At 32.3% G+C, this 22,067-nt stretch overlaps 1 protein-coding gene across 2 annotated transcripts; it reads right to left on the reverse strand.

Annotated features, from left to right (window-relative positions):
- Positions 1-14,189: 14,189 nt before the first annotated feature.
- On the reverse strand, positions 14,190-19,572 carry LOC149088787 (THAP domain-containing protein 5-like). Of its 2 annotated transcripts, none has more exons than XM_089253106.1 (3): positions 19,280-19,572; positions 15,812-15,976; positions 14,190-14,482 (listed from the first exon to the last, which is right to left on the reverse strand). In XM_089253106.1, exons 1-3 carry the CDS (start codon positions 19,376-19,378, stop codon positions 14,378-14,380), a joined length of 369 nt encoding a protein of 122 aa, XP_089109232.1. In that variant the 5' UTR covers positions 19,379-19,572; the 3' UTR covers positions 14,190-14,377. The 2 variants fall into 2 exon arrangements, with proteins under 2 accessions (XP_089109232.1, XP_089109227.1); XM_089253101.1 differs by lacking the exon at positions 14,190-14,482 and adding an exon at positions 15,105-15,708.
- Positions 19,573-22,067: the final 2,495 nt, after the last annotated feature.

Genomic DNA, 22,067 nt, shown 5'->3' on the forward strand with positions numbered 1-22,067 from the left:
CAAACATTGTTTGGAACAAGATTGTTAAAGAAATCTAAGTACAGTAGAACCTTGATTATCCGGAGTTCAGAAATTACAAAACTACGAAAGGTGAAAGAAAACCGACCATGAAATTATTGATCAGACAACACAAGAGATTTTGGTAATAATATTCGGTGATAGTGATTAGAAGAATGGGAGCAGAGATTGTTATTGAAGTTATGATCAGTTAGATCAGAGTATCCTATAATGGGCAATATCGCCCCTTGGGGGCATGGAAAGGTCCGGGGGGGGGGATGAGAAAAAAAAACATTCTGAAGAGGAGGACGATGAAACAAAAAGTTTGGAAAACTGCGAGTTGGATTATTCAAATTTGTTTTGCTTAAACAGTGGTCTCTAATAACAAGGAACAAAATAAGTCGAAAATATTTGTGTAAAAATAACATCTTATGACACCAAAATTTTTTGGTTTTTCTGCAAGTCAGGACCTTTGACTTGAAGTGCCCCTAGAAAAAAGTGGACAATTATAACCCTGCATAAATAGGATCAAAGATGTTTAGTTTATTAGCGAATAGAGTAAATACTGTGCTGTTTAAATTAAATGGGCCACTTCATGCAGAAATTAGGACCGGTTCAGAAACTATATAATTGTATAAATAGGTTCTTGTGTGTATTTTTTGCGTAAATTTAAGTGTGAGTATTTGACACGAACAACATGAGGATACAATAAATATTTATTTTAAATCAACGGAATGTATAAATATGCGTTTCATTCTAACTGTTTGCTATTGCTGCTATGTTTGGTTATTCCTGGTGATTTAAACCGTGGTTTTCGATAGGCCGTGGTCAGCATTACATGATTGAAAATTTTTATATCGTTAGATTATTAAGTTATTTTTGTTAAAATTAATTTTTAGGATAAAATATGAATGGCATATCTATCACGTGGGTGTTTATGGTCAAAACTGATACCAATTGATTTATTGAAAATGATTGCAAATAATATAATGCTTGACCAAAAATAATTACCGGTCCTGCAGGTCCTTCAACGTTGAAATTTTTTACATACATCAGTAGTATATGAGCAAAAAAACACTATACGTTGAATATAAGTGTTATACAAATACTAAAATTTCGGTTAATAAGCACTCGCTCAGACGTATATTATATGTAAACAAAGATTTTCCCCCTTCTGATTTATGAATTTAAAAAAAAGTATTTATACTTTTACTGATATCAGTATGACTTCAGTATTATACTAATACTGAAGTGTGTGTTTGTTAAGAAAAATAAGCGAGCTGCTATGCCAATGGGTTTTTAAACGTTTGCTATCTGCGGCGCACCTTAATATTAATAGCAACTGATCACCTATGCTGGCCAAATAAAATCGAAACCAATGTTTTTATACCCTCTATGGTTCTCCTCCATAAAACGTATTGAAAATTATTTTTTTTCCAGAAACCGATGTAAATTGGCACTGTTAGCATATTTTTAACTGAAACAATACATCATCACAGCAATTTAATTAATTATACTGGATTTGACTAGCTAAAATATTTAATTAACGGTAAAATATAGTCTGCCTTAATTTTAATGTTATCTATAAACAGATAGCATTTTGCTCAGCAAAGTTGAATAGTTTCGTCCTTGAATTTTATTTCCATTTCCCTCAATTTGGTGCTATAATATAAATCTCTGAGCACGTAAAATTGGGACAGCTCTCAAATATGACACCAACAAGGAATCAGCCTTTTCTAGATAGATAAAAATTATTGTACTTATATAGCTGTACCTTGTACTGAAATGACACTAAAGGATGTACTTTCTGAAATACCAAAAAACCTGTTTGTGTTTTTTGACCATTTACCATGTCTATTCAAAAATCAACGGGACTATATAGGGTTAATGCGCAAAGAAGTTGCTCTTCCTTCAAATTTTTTTAATTGATGCAATAAAATTATTGCATCATTGATTTCATAATGAGATTATCACCATATCAGATATTATCTACACCGAACTTTTGTCATTAATTACGCAATAATAATTTTCTCATTATTAATACGCGAAAGAGCTCAGTATGGTGTTGCATTTTTCCTCTCTTTAAACACTGTACTCACTCAGACATTTTAATATTTTTGTTTTGTTTGTTTACATTGAATTTTTTGCAAATCAAATACGGTACTCCTGTACTATATTGAAATGCACATTATTCAACACAAATGAAACGAAATTAAGTATTTCTGCTCGAAGAAATGCCGACCAACAAAAAACCAAAATATCAAATCGTAATATTTTCAGTGATTTTGTCCTCTTCACCCCCCCCCCTCCGCCCCTCCACCTCTAAAGAGAAAAAGAAGTGAACATGAAGTAAAATCATTTGTCAAACATTTTATAGGATAGCGGCTCTGGCTACATAAGCCTATATGACCATGCTTTTTGAATTTTTCATCGAGTATAAATTTCAATACTGTTTTAAAACATTGAATGATTCCTGTTTTGATGTCATTTGAATATAGCTGATCTTGACAAATCAAAAACTATGTAGGAAACAGCCATATTCCTGAGGAGCCAAGCATGGTTTTTGCTGAAGAAGTATTTTAGATTTTTTCAGGACTTACGGAGACCCCCCTCTCCCATGTCGAAAGCCACACTGTTTTCGTCATCCTATGATTCCACTCTAGCAATCACATGCAGGGAATGTTTGGTGCCGATACCGATTTTCTAGTCGCCATGGTGACCTGGAGCCCGAGATTTGTCAAGCCCTGGTATATAGGGACAGGGTTCGTACCGTCCTTGAAAATCCTTAGAGAAAAAGTTCATTTTCAAGTCTTTAAAAGTCCTTGAAAAAAATTATAATCATTTTCAAGGTGTTTGAATTTTTTTTCGTGAATTTCTTCCATCAATTTTTGTCTTACCCCCCCCCCCCCCCCCCCCACCTCAATCCCCGCTAAACTACTTTCTGCTGAGATGGAAACGAACTGAACAACAACGATCATATGAGTTACGTCAGTGTTTCTCAAAGTGTGCGTAGTGGCTTCTAGCGGTGTAGCTAACCTTTGTCAGGGGCGGCGCGACAAGCTGGAATATTGATTTGTATGCTTATTTATTCTTTGAAAAGTGGTTCTTTTATAAGTAAAAATATCTGCCAAGCTATTCCGTGGAGTCGCGGTTGAACCATGAATTGGGCAAAAAGCCGCTGCTGACAAAAGTCAGAACCTTTGAGTTACGGGACAATGTTCAAAACAGAATACATGGGCAGGCATATCTGAGGTATTTCTGAGCTTTAAAATGTGTTGCTCTTAAATTTGACAGAAAAATACTGCACTTGAGATATTGCTCTGAAATTATTTCAAACTATTAAATTAATGAATGTCAGTTGCAAACAGGACCGCAAGTAGATGCTTGGTCGGCCAGGGTGAGCACGCATTTTGACGCCCCTTTGTAATGTTGAAGGAGAGGTTAAATGGTGAAATTGGCACCCTCTCTGGTCCAGCGCATGGTGCACCAGAACCTTTGAACAGATATAACATATTGATATAACATATGTACTGAAAAAGTTCTTGGGGCCAGGCTGGTCGTTGATCGCCTGCGGATGTGACCACGGAATGGAGGTGGCTTCAACAATATCTGTTGCAAGTTCCGAAATGAACTGACTGCTAACGGAGGTTGATTGTTGACCGTAGATGCACGCAAAAACAGTTCTTTAAAGCAGAACTGATTTTTTTTCAAAAGAGCTGAACTCTATGCTTTATTGACTTTTTTCTTGAATATAGAAATTGAACAACACAGACGAATTTTTTGTTTAAGTTTATAAATAACGCATTTTTGTATTTCAAATCTTGAAAGGAACATCATAAGAATGCTTGAGGTTTATGAAACAGCAATGTTATGTCAATCTTAGTGCTGTATTTCGAGTAATTTTTTTTTGTAATATAATGTTTTCTTGATTTCAATTTCATGAAATATGGTTTTGAATTACAATAATTTTTAGTTTTCTTAGGGAAATTTTTGCGGAAGAGTAAGGTAGAGATATTGTTTCAGTTATACGATTTTTCATTTATACGACGCTTTGACCCGACTGTTCGGCGACGTGCTTAAAAACCTCGTTTATACGACGCGACGAATAAACGAGGTTCCATTGTATGGGGCTTGAGCCCCCCCAACATTTCCAATAACTTTACGCCCTTGCTATGTACTAGAGCATTTTTAACCCAAACAATTAAGTCACAAAGAAAAAATAATATGTCAACACACAGAGGTCTAATTTACTTTAAGTTATTTAATTCTTAATTCATATAACCAAAAACAAAATACCAAAACAATGATGCTGAAATACCGACTTATCGAAACTTAAAAATTATTTGGGTGCAAAAACAAAAAAAAACTAAATATCGCTGCAATTTGGTTTCGCCCAACCACTCAACAAAATTTGAAGGAGAAAATTTACTCACTATCTCCCATATTAAGGTCACTTCATTCTTGACAACCGGATTTCGATGAACAGTTCCCTTTAACTTGAACACTCAGTACGGACAGTTCATTTTCTCATCCTTTGACGGGCGAATCTGCTTGGCCACTTGAACGATTAATGTCCTCTGTATCTGCTGAAACGACGGTCCGTGCACATGCTTTACGACGTCGAGCATCACTTAAAGTTCTCCAGTTGCACTACCACTCGGGATAGTGTGGACATGGACGAAGTAGCTGGACTGCAAGAGACAGCTGCTCGGCTTCATCTTTCTGGCATGACGGTAAACCTTCCTTCCTGGATCAGTTGGGAACAACTGATATGATGATACGATACTCCATACTGTTTTTTTTCATAGCTGTTTTTCTTGAGCTTACATCTTCAAGTAAAATGTTACGACTTTTGGCAGTTCAGAACTAAATAGGGGTTTGAGGGACTTGGAATTATGAGTTTTGGGGGAATCTTCAAGTTACGTGGGGGGGGGGGGGATTCTTCAATGGAGGGACCGCACTTTCTCATGCAACTGGTCCCGATGAACTGCACGCCTCCAAACAAAGCCGCTTGTAAGTTAAGTAAGTAAGTAAGTTACTCTTAATGCAGCTTTGCCTCCAAAGTTTTTAAGTGATAATATGTAAATTGAGTGATGGGCGGGGCTTGAGAAAACTGCGTCATCCAAAATTTTATCCAATTGTAACACGAGGCGCGAACACAAACATGAAGCCAAAAGAAAAATATCTTCTCTCAATACGGGGTCGATTTAAGAAAATGAACGGCTTTCAGCAAAGTTTATAATGACAACAATAATTTTCAATATAAGATTTCCGGATTAAATGCACAAATATTCATCGAAATCAAAAAACATTAACATCATTGTGTGGGGGAAAAAATTAGCTTTCCAACGATATGCGACATCATGTATAAATATTCTTGTTTCGCGACATGCCGAAAAATTTAAATCCAAGACGAAGGAAATTCTTAGAAAAATTCAAATTCAACATTTTCTCGATGACAGAGAATAATTTCAAGCATATAACATTATTTTACAGTTTCGCTTAATCACAATATTTTACAACACTAGTTTTTCTTTTTTCCAAAGCATCGGAAACAGTAGAGAGAAAAAGGGGGAAAAAAATATAAATTTTTAAAATTGAAATACACGGTCTCAAAATGATTTAACTCTTGATTAACAAAAATGTTTGTTTCCCTTATTTAAAAAAAAACCATCGACTCAGAATATGCAAAAGGCGAAAAATCGGCTTTTCAAGTATATAAGAAAATATACAACGGATTACGAACAGTGAGAGAGAAAGAAAAGAAAAGGAATCTTATCTTCCTTTTACACGTACGGAACGCGTTCGTGTGGGAACAAGAAAACTGACTCATCAAGATGGCGATGATATCTTTGATTATCAGTGAATCATTAGGTGTGTCTCTCTCACAAAAGAAAGAATGTATTATTAAAAAGAACACACATTTTCTCGTTCAATTTAACTCGGAATTTCCCAAAATTTTACAGGAAGAATCAGAAAAATTCAAGGAATTTGTTATTGAGTTCAAAAGATTGAGATGTCAAAGCATTCAATAATTTGGATTTTCCGACAAACACATACAGTGTGATGTATAAATAGTGTGCGTCCACTCTATGCAAACGATCAGTTGTTCAGATCTTGGGCATTTTATGAATATCAGACGGAATGATAACACAAGAGGGAAGGAACTAGACAACCACGAGATTCAACTCAGCCTTCCACAATAAAATAAAGACAGAAGCCCAAATATAATCACATGACAAACACAATTATATTTACGTTTAGCAAATTTCACTTATTCGACATGACAATCCTAGGTTAAAATTATGTCAGGCATATTTGTCAAGGGGGGGGGGGGCCTTATCAAAGCCTTATTGGTTCACTTATGTATTTATCTGTAGGTACTCGACCTGACATCACATACGCTGTTATCTATTTGAGCCAATACAATAACTGCCATGAAAAATCACATTGGATGGCAGCGAAAAGAATTCTCAGATATTTACAAGGTACCAAGAATCTATCATTAGTATACCAAAGGACTGGGAAGATGATAGTTGGATATGCTGATGCAACATGGGCTTCATGTAGTGAAGATTGCAAGTCCTACACTGGTTACTGTTTCAAGTTTGGAGGTTCTGCTATATCATCCCAAGTAGTCGCCTGACGTCAAATATGACGTGAAAATTTGGTCATTTTCTCTGAATGTCGTCAGTCAAAAAAAAAAATCACGTCATTTCAAAGTCATTTAATGACCACGAACAGTAAAGGTCAGGAAATAACGTGATTCTTGATGACCTTAATGAAATATCAGGTCATTTCATGACCTTATCAGCCATGAAGGTCATTAAATGACGTGATTTTTTATGGCGTAAATGATTTTGCGTCATAAAAATCACGAATTTCTTTCCAACTGAAAAATTCTGTTCCGGATGAAAATATCAAAATTATCCAAAATGTTTGTCAATGAACCTTCAGAGGGTGTTTCAAAATTACCCTAGGCATATTCGTTACTGGTTGTCACAAGGTAAATGAAGTACTTTTAATTGCGATTTTGTTTTGAATGGAAATGCAGAATTTTTCAGTGAGTAATTGTTCATATAAATTTATCAACACGTTATATAAATTATAATTGCATCCATATCATGTTTTTTACGGAAGATCAGAGGATCTGTGAATCTGTCAACAATTGAAAAAGATGCAGCGAATTCTTTGCGTGTACATTGAACTAAAAAAATGAATTTTTTTTTAAATCTTTTTTTTTTTCGATAATTATAAATAACGCAAATAATTATATTATACAATATAATTATTTGCATATAATAATAATAATACGATTTTTCAAGTATAAAAAAATAAAAAAAAACGAAAAAATAACTGCCATCGGCTAAACCCAACAAGAAATTGAACGGTAATTGTAATATAACTAATCAATACTTAACGTCAGGCGACAACTTGGGTCCTTTACAGAAGCTACCAGAGAAGCAATTCATCTGAAAGAACTGATAAATGAATTGGGACTGAATCAAAGCCAGATAATTATATATAATGACAATAAATCAGCAAACAACATGGCAAGAAATCCAATTGTTAGTTCAAAATCGAAACATATTAACATCAAAGAACATTTTATTCGAGAAAAGGTGGCATCTGGTGATGTATCAGTGAAGTACAAGCCCACTGAAGAAATCAAAGCAGACATTTTGACAAAAAGTTTAACATCTCAAAAATTGTTCATGTTTCGAAAATTGTTAGGACTCAATTGAGTCTTCGGTGTGAGGGGGAGTATTGTTAATCTAGTAGTCCCCCAATAGTATTTCACTTTTTAATTTCGTTCACCCCTCAGAGCAAAGCGCTTGCAGAGAAGCGCCTCTTCAAGCGCTTTGCCTCAGAGTGTGTATTGTGTTACATATGTGTGGCAACGTTCTTTTTGTTTACCTCTTGTAGTTTTGTATTCTCTTTGTCTTTCCTTATGAAGGTACTACCATTTTTCCTGTCTAAATAAAATATTTGAAGTTACTTTAGTTGCCAATTTGGCCATCTGAGTGGCTTCCTCATTCTTTGCATTACCCACATGGGCCTTGACCCAGTGGAAATTTATCTGCAATATATGTAAATAGTCTGAAATTCTCATTTTTTGTGCATTATGTCTTTTCAATGATTCCAACACCATCAAAGATGACATCGAATCGGTATAAACATTTATTCTTTGTATATGCAATTCTATACATTTCTGTAGTAATTTTTCAATAACTGTCTATTCGGCATTAAAACTAATGCCTCATCATTTAATTTTATCAATTCTTTATAAAATATCACATTATTTCTATAAATTATAAATGCACAACCTACCTTATTCTTTTTTGATCCATCCGTATACGCTACATATTCATACTGATCAAACTCATTTGTATCCTAGGATTAATCTCCAATAATCAGGGTTCAATAAGTGGTCTGCTCTTCCTCAATTTCATCTGGTCTAATCTCATTATAACCCAAAACAATAGTTTCAGTTTCAACATATGCTTGATATGTCAAATATATTTTTTCAGCTCTAAGATCCAATGGAAGACATCCGGATAATGCCCGCAATGCTTCCATTGAAACTGAATCAAAACATCTTGTAGTCATTAATACGTTGTATTTGTAATAATTTTGTTCTGTAAAGCAGGTTCCTAAACCATGCTTCACAAGCATGTAATATTGATGTTTCTATATATCGTCTTAATATATATTTCCTTAACAACTTCTGGTTTGATTTCCCTAGTTGCTTTAACAATACGTCTCAGTTTATTAGAAAAGTCTAACAGATTTTCCCCTCAGTTCCTCAAAATGTTGTTGAAAACTGAATCTATGAATAGATTCAGTTTTCAATAACATTTTGAGGAACTGAGGGGAATATTTAGGAGTGGTGTTAGATCATGATCTAATACCACTCCTAAATATATCTTCTTTGTATCTAATCTCTATGTTGCCCATCCTACATATTGGTGGGCGGGTCATTCCATGTCAAATCACCCAGCCATGACACCCATAGTCTCAGATTTCAATGATTTTTTTTCTATTTGTTGCATTTACCATCCTTATTAACTGTGTGAAATATTATTTGCATGTTTCTAAAACTTTTTGAGAAAAAAAATGTTGAAATTTAACAAAAACTGATGCAGATGACTTTTCCGAGGCTCAATTTTTAAGCGGCATTGTTTGAGAAAATAAATCATAACTTTTTCAATTTTCAATATATTCAAGTGAAATTTTCACTAAAGTGTTCACAAAAACATACAGAATATGAATAAAAATAATTCATACACTTACATTTGAAATTTACATGCAAAAAAATTATGTAAACTTTGTTTTTGTGGAATTTTTCGTCAGAAAAAATACAATTTTTCAAACATATTTTTAGACCAGAGGCACAGCAGTTACCAAAACAACTTTTATTTTAAATTTCTCCTAAATATATGAAGTAAAATACTGGAGAAAAAAAATAATGGTTTTTTGACCGTTAATATGTTTATTCTGGCTCGCAACACAAAATTCATCGAAATAAGACTGGATCGTTCTGATTTCAAATCATTCATCTAGATACTGAAATGCAACCCATCATCCCAGATTCCAATTATTATTTTTTATTTATTGCTTCTACCATGCTTGTTGACCATGCAAAGTTTCATGTACATATCTCAAAAAAATTTTGAGAAAAAAAAATGTTTTCTAACCTCATGAATGACGTCTCTTAGGCTAACCCATTCAAGCAATATTATTTGTGAAAATATATCATAACTTTGCAGATTTTCAATATATTCAAATGAAATTTCCACTAAAATTCTCACAAAAAAATGTAGATTATGACTAGGAAAGAAAATTTAAACCTTAGAGGAAAAAAGTCATTTAAATTTAATTTTTTTATTATTATTTTTTTATTTTTAACACAATTTTTTAAACACTTTTTTTTGGATGCACAGCAGGAATTTTCAATTTTTTTAAAATTTAATCCTATTAATATATTAAGAAGACTGTAGAAAAGTAAACATTATTTTGACAGTTAATACATTTGAGTAACAAAACACAATTGTACTTATATGACTACATTAATTATATTTGTACATTTTGACTTAATATAATGATTCATGCTTAGTAAAGCGAAATTTATATTAATTTTTCATGTACGCTTATACATTTATTACAGTATTCACTAAATTAAGTTTCAGGAGTAGTTAATGCAATAATTCAAAACAATTAATAAATTTTAAAATTCTAGGATTAAATGAACTTATGAAATAATTAGAAATGTTAATGTAATGTGTCAAATGGGAGTCGGTGAAAAATAAAAGGTTTTAGGTGAACAAAATAATTTTTCAAATTAAACATTCATGTTCAGATTCTTAGAAGTGTTCAAATTCCAAATAATTAATTTCACTTTTAATTGATCTATAAATATTTCTTATGATGCAACAAAGACAAACTTTTGCAATCTGATATATTTTTGCATAAAGAATTGTTTTGTATTTGATAAATCCAGATAATATTAATCATATATATATAGATTAATTTTTGAAGTTTTTTAACATGCTTAATTATAAAGTTATTTTACCACAACAGTGTTAAATTTTTTTTAATTACTTTGATTTTTACAGCATATATTTTAATAAACATATATTTAATGTATATGATAAATATGAAATGGTTATACTTGTGTGAAAAAAAATCTACATTATAATATTTAACACAAGCCTCTATATATTTTTCCCAAGAAATAATTTAAAATTGCTGATAAAAAGCCAGAATATGAGGCATTAAATAACAAAGAATGAAATTATCAGCTACAACCTAATTGTTGTAGCTGAGGCAGATGGAAGAGAGTAGAATTGAAAACCTAATGTATATATTGCCTGGTGGTGATATATAAGATGTAATGTTTCTTGTTGTGATGATGATTGTAAAAAATAATAATAGCTTCTGTGAAGATATAAACTATGGCACACTGGTCTTTGTCCTTCAGAGGGCAGCTGGTGTTTTATTTAATTATAAGACTTTATCATCCCAGCAGGTGATGATAAAGTCACTGCTGCTGCTTCATTGAGGAAACTAAAACAAAAGTGTTAGAACTAAACTGCTCCCCATAAAATCATGCAAGTCTCAATTATGATCTTGCTGAAGACAGAATGTGCTCCATAGAGTAGCCAACTCAGGGTTAGCAAATTTTTCTTATGATAACACAATTTCCATTTGAGCTAAATATTTTATATCATTTTGGAATTCAAAGTAAAATGTCAGAAAAGACACTTGAAATTTATAGTGTTGGAAAAAAAACGATCTGACTGTCATAAAAAGTATTACGCAAAAGTGTAAAATCTGTTACCCATTACATCATTGGACCCATCGGACATCAATATTGAGGAGTGGAGCAAGTTCTGAACATTTATCTACTGTATGTTTAAGCATCATAGAGCTTTTTTCTCAAAGTATGAAATACATCCGAAAGCATGCTTTAATCCTTTAAAATGTCAGAAGAAAAAAAATAACAAAAGGTTTAAGGATAGTAAACTTGTATTTTTCATGTATAAATGAAATAAATGGTTGTACAAAATCAATTCCAGGGCAAAAAATATGGCATGCCTGTAGGGACAGTGAATATAAACAATAAGTTAGGTGAAGAAACTGAATACTGTGAAGAGATGAACAGTGATAGTAATGTAGAGAAGTAACTTGGAAAAATGTCAATTATTAAACAAGAAGCACTTGAAGAAATAAATTCATGTCTACAGAACATAGAAGAGTCACCAATTAAACTTCATAGGGTAGCTCCACAGTGTAAGTCAAACAATGAAAAAAGAAAAGTTGAATCTGCTTGCAACACTTTAAAATAAAATGTTTGTAAAGTTTTTGAAGAATTACCAGAAAATGAATCTCAAAGCACACTTAATGAAGATATTAAACAGAAAGCAAATATGATTATTTTGATAAAGTTAATTAGAAATAACACTCAATTTAACCATCACAACAAGGGGAAAACTGCAAATTTTAACTCTGGCCCCTGCTTTAGGAAAGGGGAACATGGAAAAAAATCTGAAGAGTTCAATGTCACTGAATATGCTGCGCGAAAAGCAGGAGAGCTTTTGTAAATGAAAAAGCAAAAGTGAGCCGTTGTGTTTTTATTGTAAAAAGAATCAAAAATTAAATTTCATCAATTTTTTTGCAATCTAATTTTTTAATGCAAAGGTTTAAATTTTCTTTCCTAGTCATAATCTACATTTTTTTGTGAGAATTTTAGTGGAAATTTCATTTGAATATATTGAAAATCTGCAAAGTTATGATATATTTTCACAAATAATATTAGCCTAAGAGACGTCATTCGTGAGGTTAGAAAACATTTTTTTTTCTCAAAATTTTTTTGAGATATGTACATGAAACTTTGCATGGTCAACAAGCATGGTAGAAGCAATAAATAAAAAATAATAATTGGAATCTGGGATGATGGGTTGCATTTCAGTATCTAGATGAATGATTTGAAATCAGAACGATCCAGTCTTATTTCGATGAATTTTGTGTTGCGAGCCAGAATAAACATATTAACGGTCAAAAAACCATTATTTTTTTTCTCCAGTATTTTACTTCATATATTTAGGAGAAATTTAAAATAAAAGTTGTTTTGGTAACTGCTGTGCCTCTGGTCTAAAAATACGTTTGAAAAATTGTATTTTTTCTGACGAAAAATTCCACAAAAACAAAGTTTACATAATTTTTTTGCATGTAAATTTCAAATGTAAGTGTATGAATTATTTTTATTCATATTCTGTATGTTTTTGTGAACACTTTAGTGAAAATTTCACTTGAATATATTGAAAATTGAAAAAGTTATGATTTATTTTCTCAAACAATACCGCTTAAAAATTGAGCCTCGGAAAAGTCATCTGCATCAGTTTTTGTTAAATTTCAACATTTTTTTTCTCAAAAAGTTTTAGAAACATGCAAATAATATTTCACACAGTTAATAAGGATGGTAAATGCAACAAATAAAAAAAAATCATTGAAATCTGAGACTATGGGTGTCATTTTGGCATTTTGCCGGGTGATTTGAAATGGAATGACCCGGGCTGTTAAATTTTTCACCTCTCTTGCAAATAGTATAATTACATTTATTTTCACTAAACTCAAGTCCAAATCTCTGTGATCATTCACTCATATGGTCAAACACAACTCTCAATCTTTCAGTTGTCACTTTAACTGATTTAGTAGTCACTATAAGTAAGAAATCATCTGCAAATGTTTGCAGTTGAACTTCTTGTGGTAATTGCTGTGTATGTGCTTCATTATCAACCAATAACCATAATACTGGCCCCTCTGTGGAACTCGAATATTATATGCAGGGGTGGGAACTCTGCGCCATAGTGCGCCAAAATGAATATCCTGCGCCATCCTGCGCCAATGGGGTGTTTTTGCGTCATTCTGCGCCAAACTTCGATTTTGCGCCAAAATCGTACCGCGCTTCTAAGGCTTGCAGCTGACGTAGAAGCTTCAGCTTATTTCTCCGTGTTTGTGATTGGCTTACGGAAAACATACGTCACCCACTGAGGAAGACGTTGCTGTTCTACTGACGAACCGTGACTAAGACGCCTTCATATACGAGCGGAACCATCAGGCATTCTGGTCCTCGCCGAAGGGTTGCTGCACGAAATCGTCGCTTCGGAAATGACCGCCAAACAGAGGGGAAAAAAATCGCGTCGGTAAATCTGGGATAGCAACCTAACAGAATTCCCCGCGCGCTAAAAATGCTTGGCAAAAGCGTATGGAAAATTCAATTTGTGGGAGAAACGAGGAATTTCCGGGTACGGATTTAGTATGGGAAATAAACCACGTTTCACGAAATTATTGGTAAACAACAGGTTGAATTCGTAACAGTTCGTGTTATGACGATCAAGTAATTAATCTTGAACACAAAAGTATATAGCAAAAAAAAAAAAATTCTTACTTTTTTTCAGGTTTTTAGTGAAAATAAAATATTCCTATATATCACTTACCCCGATCCTTAATTTCAGGGTAAAAGTGGCATACAAAAATATATATAGTCAATTTAGATTACATTAAGAAAATTTCTTCTGGATATTAAATGATTGTGTGAAGTTAAGGATTTGATAAACTACTGCCTCTAGATATTGGAAATTTAGTAAAAAAATTCTTAAATATTTTAGGAGCATTTATTTTATCAGAATTTTCTTCAGTAAATTACAAATTCTGAATAGCACACACAGGTTCAATAATGTAAATTGACGAGCTCAATGAGTGAATAAATTTATTTATTAAAAAAATATTGAAACATAATGTACATAACTGATGAAAGCAAGATTTTACAAATATCATTCACAATTTCACATATTTTTCTACACCATGTAATCAATTATTACGCTGCTTTAGAGTACCAGTAAACTTTGGGAATTACAAAAAAAATATGCTTAAATAACAGAAATAGTTTTTCTTGAAACTGCGTGACCCAACAGCAATTAATCTGGAAATATATATATATATTCAAAAGCAATACTTTAAGAGAGCCAAGATAAAAACTCTACTGAAAATTGAAAATTACAATTATGGCAAAAAAATAGTCTACGCGTACATGATAAATACCCATATTTTGTTATCTTTGACCCTAGTAATAGGTCAATACAGGGGCGCAACAAAATACTTTGTCCCCCGGGCAAGCCAGAATTTTGGAACCCCCTTGCATGTAGAAACAGTTAAAGGGTGAATTCTGCACCCCTTCTGGTCCAGCGCCTGGGGCACCAGACCCACGTGCCCCCCCCCCCCCCAGTTGCAGCCATGGGCCAATAATAAGCTAATCTTAAAATCCTAATAAATGTATAAAAACATCACCACATTAGGATAGATAATCACTAGACCCCGGATTATATGCAAATGCATATGTGCATATGCTTTTGCATATTTTGACCTTTTTTAGCATTAATGCATATAAATGCATAAAATCAAAGAATTTTCAGTATAAGTGCATATTTTGAAGGTTTATTTAACTCATTCAATTTTTTTAAATAATTTTTCAAATAAATATTGTTCATATAAATAATATATTGTTCAAATAAATATTTTTATAATATCGATTTTTTTCCCGCAGGTGAAATTTAGTGAATTAATACATATTTATAAAGTATTTTACGAATATTAGCCGTTTTATTGTCGTGTTAAATTTTTTTAGAAATTTAGAAATAGTGTCGAAATTTTTTGTTACTGGTATTTTCGTTATTGAGCAACTACAACGAACTAAAAGTAGAAAAGATGCATTTTAAAAACACATCTGCTTTTTTTTTGCATGGTAATTTTTTTAATGCATATTTTCTCATTTTTTGTACATACTTCGGAATTTTTGACTTTTTCAAGATTTCTAGTGCATATTCTGGAGTATTTAATGCATATTTTGGGATTTTCAGTGTATATTTTGGCATTTTAAGTACACATTTTAACATTTTAAGTGCATATTTTTGTAGTTTTAAGTGCATATTTTGTAGTTTTAAGTGCATATTTTTGTAGTTTTAAGTGCATATTTTTGTAGTTTTCAGTGCATATTTTTTCATTTTTCAGTGCATATTTGCATATTTTGCCACTTTTTAGTGCATATAATCCGGGCTCTAATAATCACCAATAAAACACACACATTGATTCCTTTTAATAAATATATTTGTCTGTAGCTAGTATCCTCCGAACCAAGCTTTCTCTCCTCATCTAAAAAGTAAACAAATAAGCAATGACGATTTTCTGGCTTTCAGTATTTTCTGGCTTTAAAATGACAATTGAGAAAATAAGGTTATTTGAGAATATCACAGACATAATCATCACTCAGAACTTTTGGAAGGCCTATATTCTTCTTCCGTTGAGGAGTAAGAAGTTTCGGTGGATTAGGAACCTGGAACAAGGTCGGCACAGCAGTTTGCTTTAACTTCTTGCAGCCATCTTGCCTTTTCAACTCATACTGGTTTTCTTCAAAATGTACCTAATTTAAAAAGGGACAATAACGAAAAATTACCACACAGCCTTTTTTATACCTTAATTCAAAGTAATGTCAGGTAAGTGCATATTGCATCACACATAAGAATGATAAAACAGCATAACATACATATTTTTAAGTGATTAATATGGTACAAATATTAACGTCCAAAACAGTCAAAATTCCTTTTAAGGGATACGCATCTGTTTTTCAAAGTTGAAAAATTATCTTTTAATTAATCAAATTAGCAGTACATCTAAATGGTATGAACAGAGTTTTTGGAACATAACCAAGGTTGTGTGATAAAGGAAAAATATCAATGGAGATGTATTCCACATACTAGGAAGATAGGATGCAACAGTTCATATCTTTATCTTTAGTATATATAAGTATTATCGGTGTGCTTACAATCTGGTCAATGAACTTAAAACCATTTTCATGAAATGGGGAAAATTCCACAGATGAATAAATAATTATAATACCACCACTTAAAACAATGGAGGCAGCACAAAATTTATATTGACGTGCAGTGTTTTGTGTGATTTGTTGTGAATTTGTGATAACTAGAGCCCGGATTATATGCACTAAAAAAGTGGCAAAATATGCTCTAAAAATATGCAAATATGCACTGAAAAATGCAAAAATATGCACTTAAAACTACAAAAATATGCACTTAAAATACAAAATGTGCACTTAAAATACAAAATATACACTGAAAATCCCAAAATATGCATTAAATACTCCAGAATATGCACTAGAAATCTTGAAAAAGTCAAAAATTCTGAAGTATGTACAAAAAATGAGAAAATATGCATTAAAAAAATTACCATGCAAAAAAAAGCAGATGTGTTTTTAAAATGCATCTTTTCTACTTTTAGTTCGTTGTAGTTGCTCAATAACGAAAATACCAGTAACAAAAAATTTCGACACTATTTCTAAATTTCTAAAAAAATTTAACACGACAATAAAACGGCTAATATTCGTAAAATACTTTATAAATATGTATTAATTCACTAAATTTCACCTGCGGGAAAAAAAAATCGATATTATAAAAATATTTATTTGAACAATATATTATTTATATGAACAATATTTATTTGAAAAATTATAAAAAAAAATTGAGTGAGTTAAATAAACCTTTAAAATATGCACTTATACTGAAAATTCTTTGATTTTATGCATTTATATGCATTAATGGTCACAATATGCAAAAGCATATGCACATATGCATTTGCATATAATCCGGGCTCTAGTGATAACGGACATCAGAAATAAGTGTATAGGTAGTGAATGAAAAAAAAAACTGATTTTCAAAAAGGTTTTTCTTGCTATCATTATAACGTGTTTCGCAATTGCATATCTATGCAATGAGATATGGTGGTGACAGTTGACGAAACTTCTTCTACTGAAAATTATGCACACATTGTTGAGCTTAATACTCATTTAAAAAAGTAATTGTTACGCATCTTTTATATCACACTTACCAGAAAATGTGTTCATGCCAATGTCAATGTAAAAAAATATTAACATTTATAATGCGTTTTGACGGTTATAATGTCAATTTCTATTTTTTTATCTTTCTCATAGTAATTGTTAATTTGCCTCAAATATTACTCTCAGAACATATTAAATAGATAACAGACTGCAAAATAAATTCAATTGAATTTTTACCTCATCAGTTTTTTAATCTATGGCTTTTTTTAATTTGCTGAGCATCAAGTGTTTGAAGCGACAGGCTTTTCAAAGCATTAAAGGGATAAATAAAAGTAAGATAGCAATATAAAAAAACAGTACGTTATTGAACATTGAAGTTATTTTCATGTGTCTGTATGGTGTTGGGTCTGAGAAAAAAATTTCAACATTTCTGCTTCACAATACTTAAATGCGTTTTTCTCAAAGTGATTACTGGCGAATGATTTGACATTGTTATGCAATTTTTCACACTTACTAAGCTATTATAGGGATATAGATAGAATTTTTGAGATTCATTGAAAATTTTAAAAATGTTTAAATTTAAGAAAAATTATAAAAATGTCTAAAATTTAAGAAAAATTATAAAAATGTCTAAAATTTAAGAAAAATTATAAAAATGTCTAAAATTTAAGAAAAATTATAAAAATGTCTAAAATTTAAGAAAAATTATAAAAATGTCTAAAATTTAAGAAAAATTATAAAAATGTCTAAAATTTAAGAAAAATTATAAAAATGTCTAAAATTTAAGAAAAATTATAAAAATGTCTAAAATTTAAGAAAAATTATAAAAATGTCTAAAATTTAAAAAAAAATAGAAATTTTAAATTCCGAATTTGAAAAAATTACTTTCCATCATACTTTCTTGAAACTCCAAAGAAATTGGAATGTATTATTCTTGAGAAAGAAGAAAAAACCAGTTTTTGCATTGGCAAAATTTAATCCACGAGGTATTTGTTTCAAAACTCATGCATGTAGTGCGAGTGAAAAAATTTAAAAACCTTTTTCCAAGCAAGATAATGATTTAAGCTGAACATGCAATTAATTTTAAAATAGTAAGATTAAATTAATTCTTTGTAATTAATTTGCAAAGTAGTCACTGCATGTGCCTTGCAGGAAAGAAAGAGTGCTCACCAGTCCAGTAACACAAACTAATGATACCAATCACAATTTTGTAGTCTGTTAAAAGAATTATGGGGGACAGAAAATGAAATCAATAGAAATACGACGTCTATCACATTAATTTTTAATCCCATTAAATTTGATTTTCAGTGAAGATACAATTTTAGCTAATTACTCCCAATCTGCAAGCGATAAGTCACCAAACCAGCAGAGCTCACTACAGCAAGCAAGGATGATTGAAGAACCGATTTCCAACTGATTTGAAATCACATTGTTCTCTTAGTTGAAAATGCCAAAATTAAAACATTTCTATTTTCCACAGAAATATCACATGAAATTTTGCCTCAAAACATAACAAAATAAGTTAAAATTCACTATAACAGTAATTCGTCGTAGTAGCGATAAATCGCCAAACTGAGAGCCGAGAAAGTGAGCATTCCACGATAAATTCATAAATAATTTGAATTTAAATTAGTTCTCTTGGTCAAAATTATGTACCTATGCATCTTTTCTCTTAAATCAAACGGAACAAAAAACCGGGAAAATGATTGAAAATCATAACTTTTATATCTAAACACAACACGTGAGCAATGGCGCCAAATATCGTCTGCTACCTCCAAACGATTTATTTTTTCATATAGTTCTCATTTAAAATCATTATCACAAATACGATTTTGAAAAAATAAAATTCACACAGAATAATTAAATTTAACTCACTTCACACAGGCGAGCTCCGTTTCCTGGTATGAAATCGTCTCTCCTGGAGTTCACGATCCACTTCTCGCGTCGTTCGTTTTCCGCCGGAAATCTAAACATTCTAAAACCTTTTTTGTCGGAATTGGAACACTGGAGCCGAACAACAAGGCATTTCTGAAGTTATTGCACGAATAAAAATCGATAAAAACAACTAAAAACACAATAAATTTAACTAATAAATAGGAGCGTTGAAAGGACCCTACAATGCGATGATAGTAAGCAGTGCTACAAAAAGGACCAGAATGCCGCATGCGCCAGCCTGTGTATTAAGGAGTTCTAACCGTGACGAATTCACGGAGCAAAGAAAAAGCGTATTACAACCTCCTTGGGTACTTTTATTTCAGGAAGGAGACACGGAAGTTCGCAGATTTTTTTTTTTTGGTTTACCACGTGCTGCGATGACGATGCCGTGTTTTTAACTTCTTGAGTGAGAAAAAAAGTACAGGATGAGTCTTTCGAAATTGAAAGGTAAGATTTCGATTCTTTTATTTAAATTATTTGAGGTCCTTTTGCATAATTTATGTGTTTTTGAAAATCTAAGGCAATGATTGACAGGAGCAAACGCGCTCACGGTGAAAATGAAGAAATAGCTAACTTTTTCCATCTCTTTTCTCGAAAATAATTATTCAATAAATTTCGGGCCCGGGAAATAATCATTTTTATGATTTTCTTTTGATTTGCGATTTTTTTAACCCATTGAAAATGTAATTTATTTCAGAAGAAATGCACCAGAAATGGAAATTACTTTTCTTTGTTGTGCATCATATCAATTAAAAAAAGATGACTCGATTTGGGCTACAAGGAAAAGAAAATTTTTTTTTTGGAAAATAGGTGTTTTGAAATACAATCATCAAATTCGAAATTTTTTTGTTGCCCGAACTGGAGCGCGAACGCGGACGTCACGATTAACGGGTTAAAATGGCTAGTAAATAAAATCTATTGCTTTTTCTGTTTGTAAACTGTTTTTTTCTATTTTTTATGATTTACAACCAATTATCGCCTGTGAAAAAAATAGTCCGCAGCGTTGCATTTGATACACGAATGTCATTTATCAATAACGAAACATTAAAGGGGAATGAAAGGAATTTCTGTCAAGGTTTTTCTTCTATGTATATCCATAAATCTTCAAAAAAATTTTTTTAACTAATTTTGGAAATTTTTAATTCTAACCTTTCAGAGAAAAAACAATTAGCTGCCGTAACAATTCTTTTTGTGAAGAAACATGATTTCACCACCCCCTTCCCCCCATGAAACTCGACGATTTCTTCAATGGTATTTTGTTCCCTTCTAGTTTTCGCCTGGGGCAGTTGCCACCCCTCCCACCCAGTTTCGCCCGTGGATAGAGCGTAGCAGTAAATCTGCACTAAGAAATTCCGATATTTTTTTAACATAGCACGCGTGTCAAAAATGTCGTTAATCCTTAATAAATATATAAATTTGATAGGGAAAAAAACGGCATTGTTTCGCGGGACGTTTTTAGATCACTGAGCTATGGGGAAATTAAGGTTTTCTAATAGCGTAGTGTTTTAAGCAAGACATTCGCACTTCGCGAATTAAACCTATATAGTAATATCCGTAACTGACGGGGTGACCATACGTCCCGTATGTCCCGGGACATTTCCGTAGTTTTGACGCGATTCTGACGCTTCCGATTTTTCACGTATTTTTAGGGAATACTAGAATTTTTATTATTTATTGAAATTATTTTTCAATTCAAATTATATTTCGGAAATTACAACTATAAGAATATTCATCTCACAAATTTGTCATGGTTAAAGTTTTGTTCATGGAATTCCATTGCAATTTGCAGTAATGCGCAATTCTTTGTCAGTAGCAATTTTGAAAGTAATTTATGCAATATTTGCAACATTGCTTACCTTTAGCATCATTTTTGGCGGTAATTGGCGATGTCCACATTTGAATCCCAATTTCTTGTATTTTTCTTAAGTAAATGTGGCCAGCCTAGTAATTGCAAGTCAAAAATGTTCTGGAGGTGAGAGTGAACAAGGCTGCAACTAGGGAAAGACTGGATTCTGGTGTCCCGGGCGCTAGACCAGAAGGGGCGCCACATGTACTTTTTCCATTCAAAATAATGGGGGAAGAGGGGGGTGAAAAAAATTGATACTAACTTCACGTTACAGTGAATTTCCATTTCTAGTTGCGGCACTGAGGGTGAACGTTAACCCCTACCCTTGGCTGTGAAAGTCACTAGATGTTGTACTTCTTTTTTTCCTCTCGAAAATATACTGTGGGAGCAATTGTTCCTTTCCGCCTTCCCCCCTGGTTCTGGCCATGTGCTTGCAGATTATATGTTCAGATACATTTCATTCAGTTAATGTATAACTCTTTTTAAAAGAGCATATTCTCAAATGTTGTATTTATGTTGCAGGAAGAAGCACAGAGTTTAATCCTTCTGTGCTGGATGAGATTGACAGTAATGGGGACTGTATTCGCAGCTGGTGTTTGGCTGGATTCAAGCCCGGAGAAGCACAGTGCAGGATTTGTAATGTCATAATAAGTTGCAAACAGCATGGCATATCTGCTGTAAAACGTCATGCACTTGGAAAGAGACATGTTGAGCTGTGTAGTAAGGCGAGGGGTGACAATGGTAAACTCAAGATTTGTATGCAGCAGCAACAACTCTCTGTGAATTCATGGAATAACTTGAAAAATCCGAATCAAGGCAAAGATGATGTAATTGCTGCAGAAACCAGATTCGCTATCATGATTGCACAGAAAGACCTTCCAT

This window comes from Pholcus phalangioides, unplaced genomic scaffold, assembly GCF_987345545.1.
Source record: "Pholcus phalangioides strain wild (caught in Gottingen) unplaced genomic scaffold, Ppha-v1.0 ptg000003l_1, whole genome shotgun sequence".
NCBI lineage: Eukaryota > Metazoa > Arthropoda > Arachnida > Araneae > Pholcidae > Pholcus > Pholcus phalangioides.

Coding starts and splice junctions, on each gene's coding strand:
- LOC149088787 (XM_089253106.1), bottom strand. CDS start 19,378: ATGTTTAGATTTCCGGCGGAAAACGAACGACGCGAGAAGTGGATCGTG. Junction 15,977..19,279: donor ACGGAGCTCGCCTGTGTGAA/GTGAGTTAAATT, acceptor TTTTTAAATTAG/GTACATTTTGAAGAAAACCA. Junction 14,483..15,811: donor AAGTTCTGAGTGATGATTAT/GTCTGTGATATT, acceptor ATATATTTCCAG/ATTAATTGCTGTTGGGTCAC.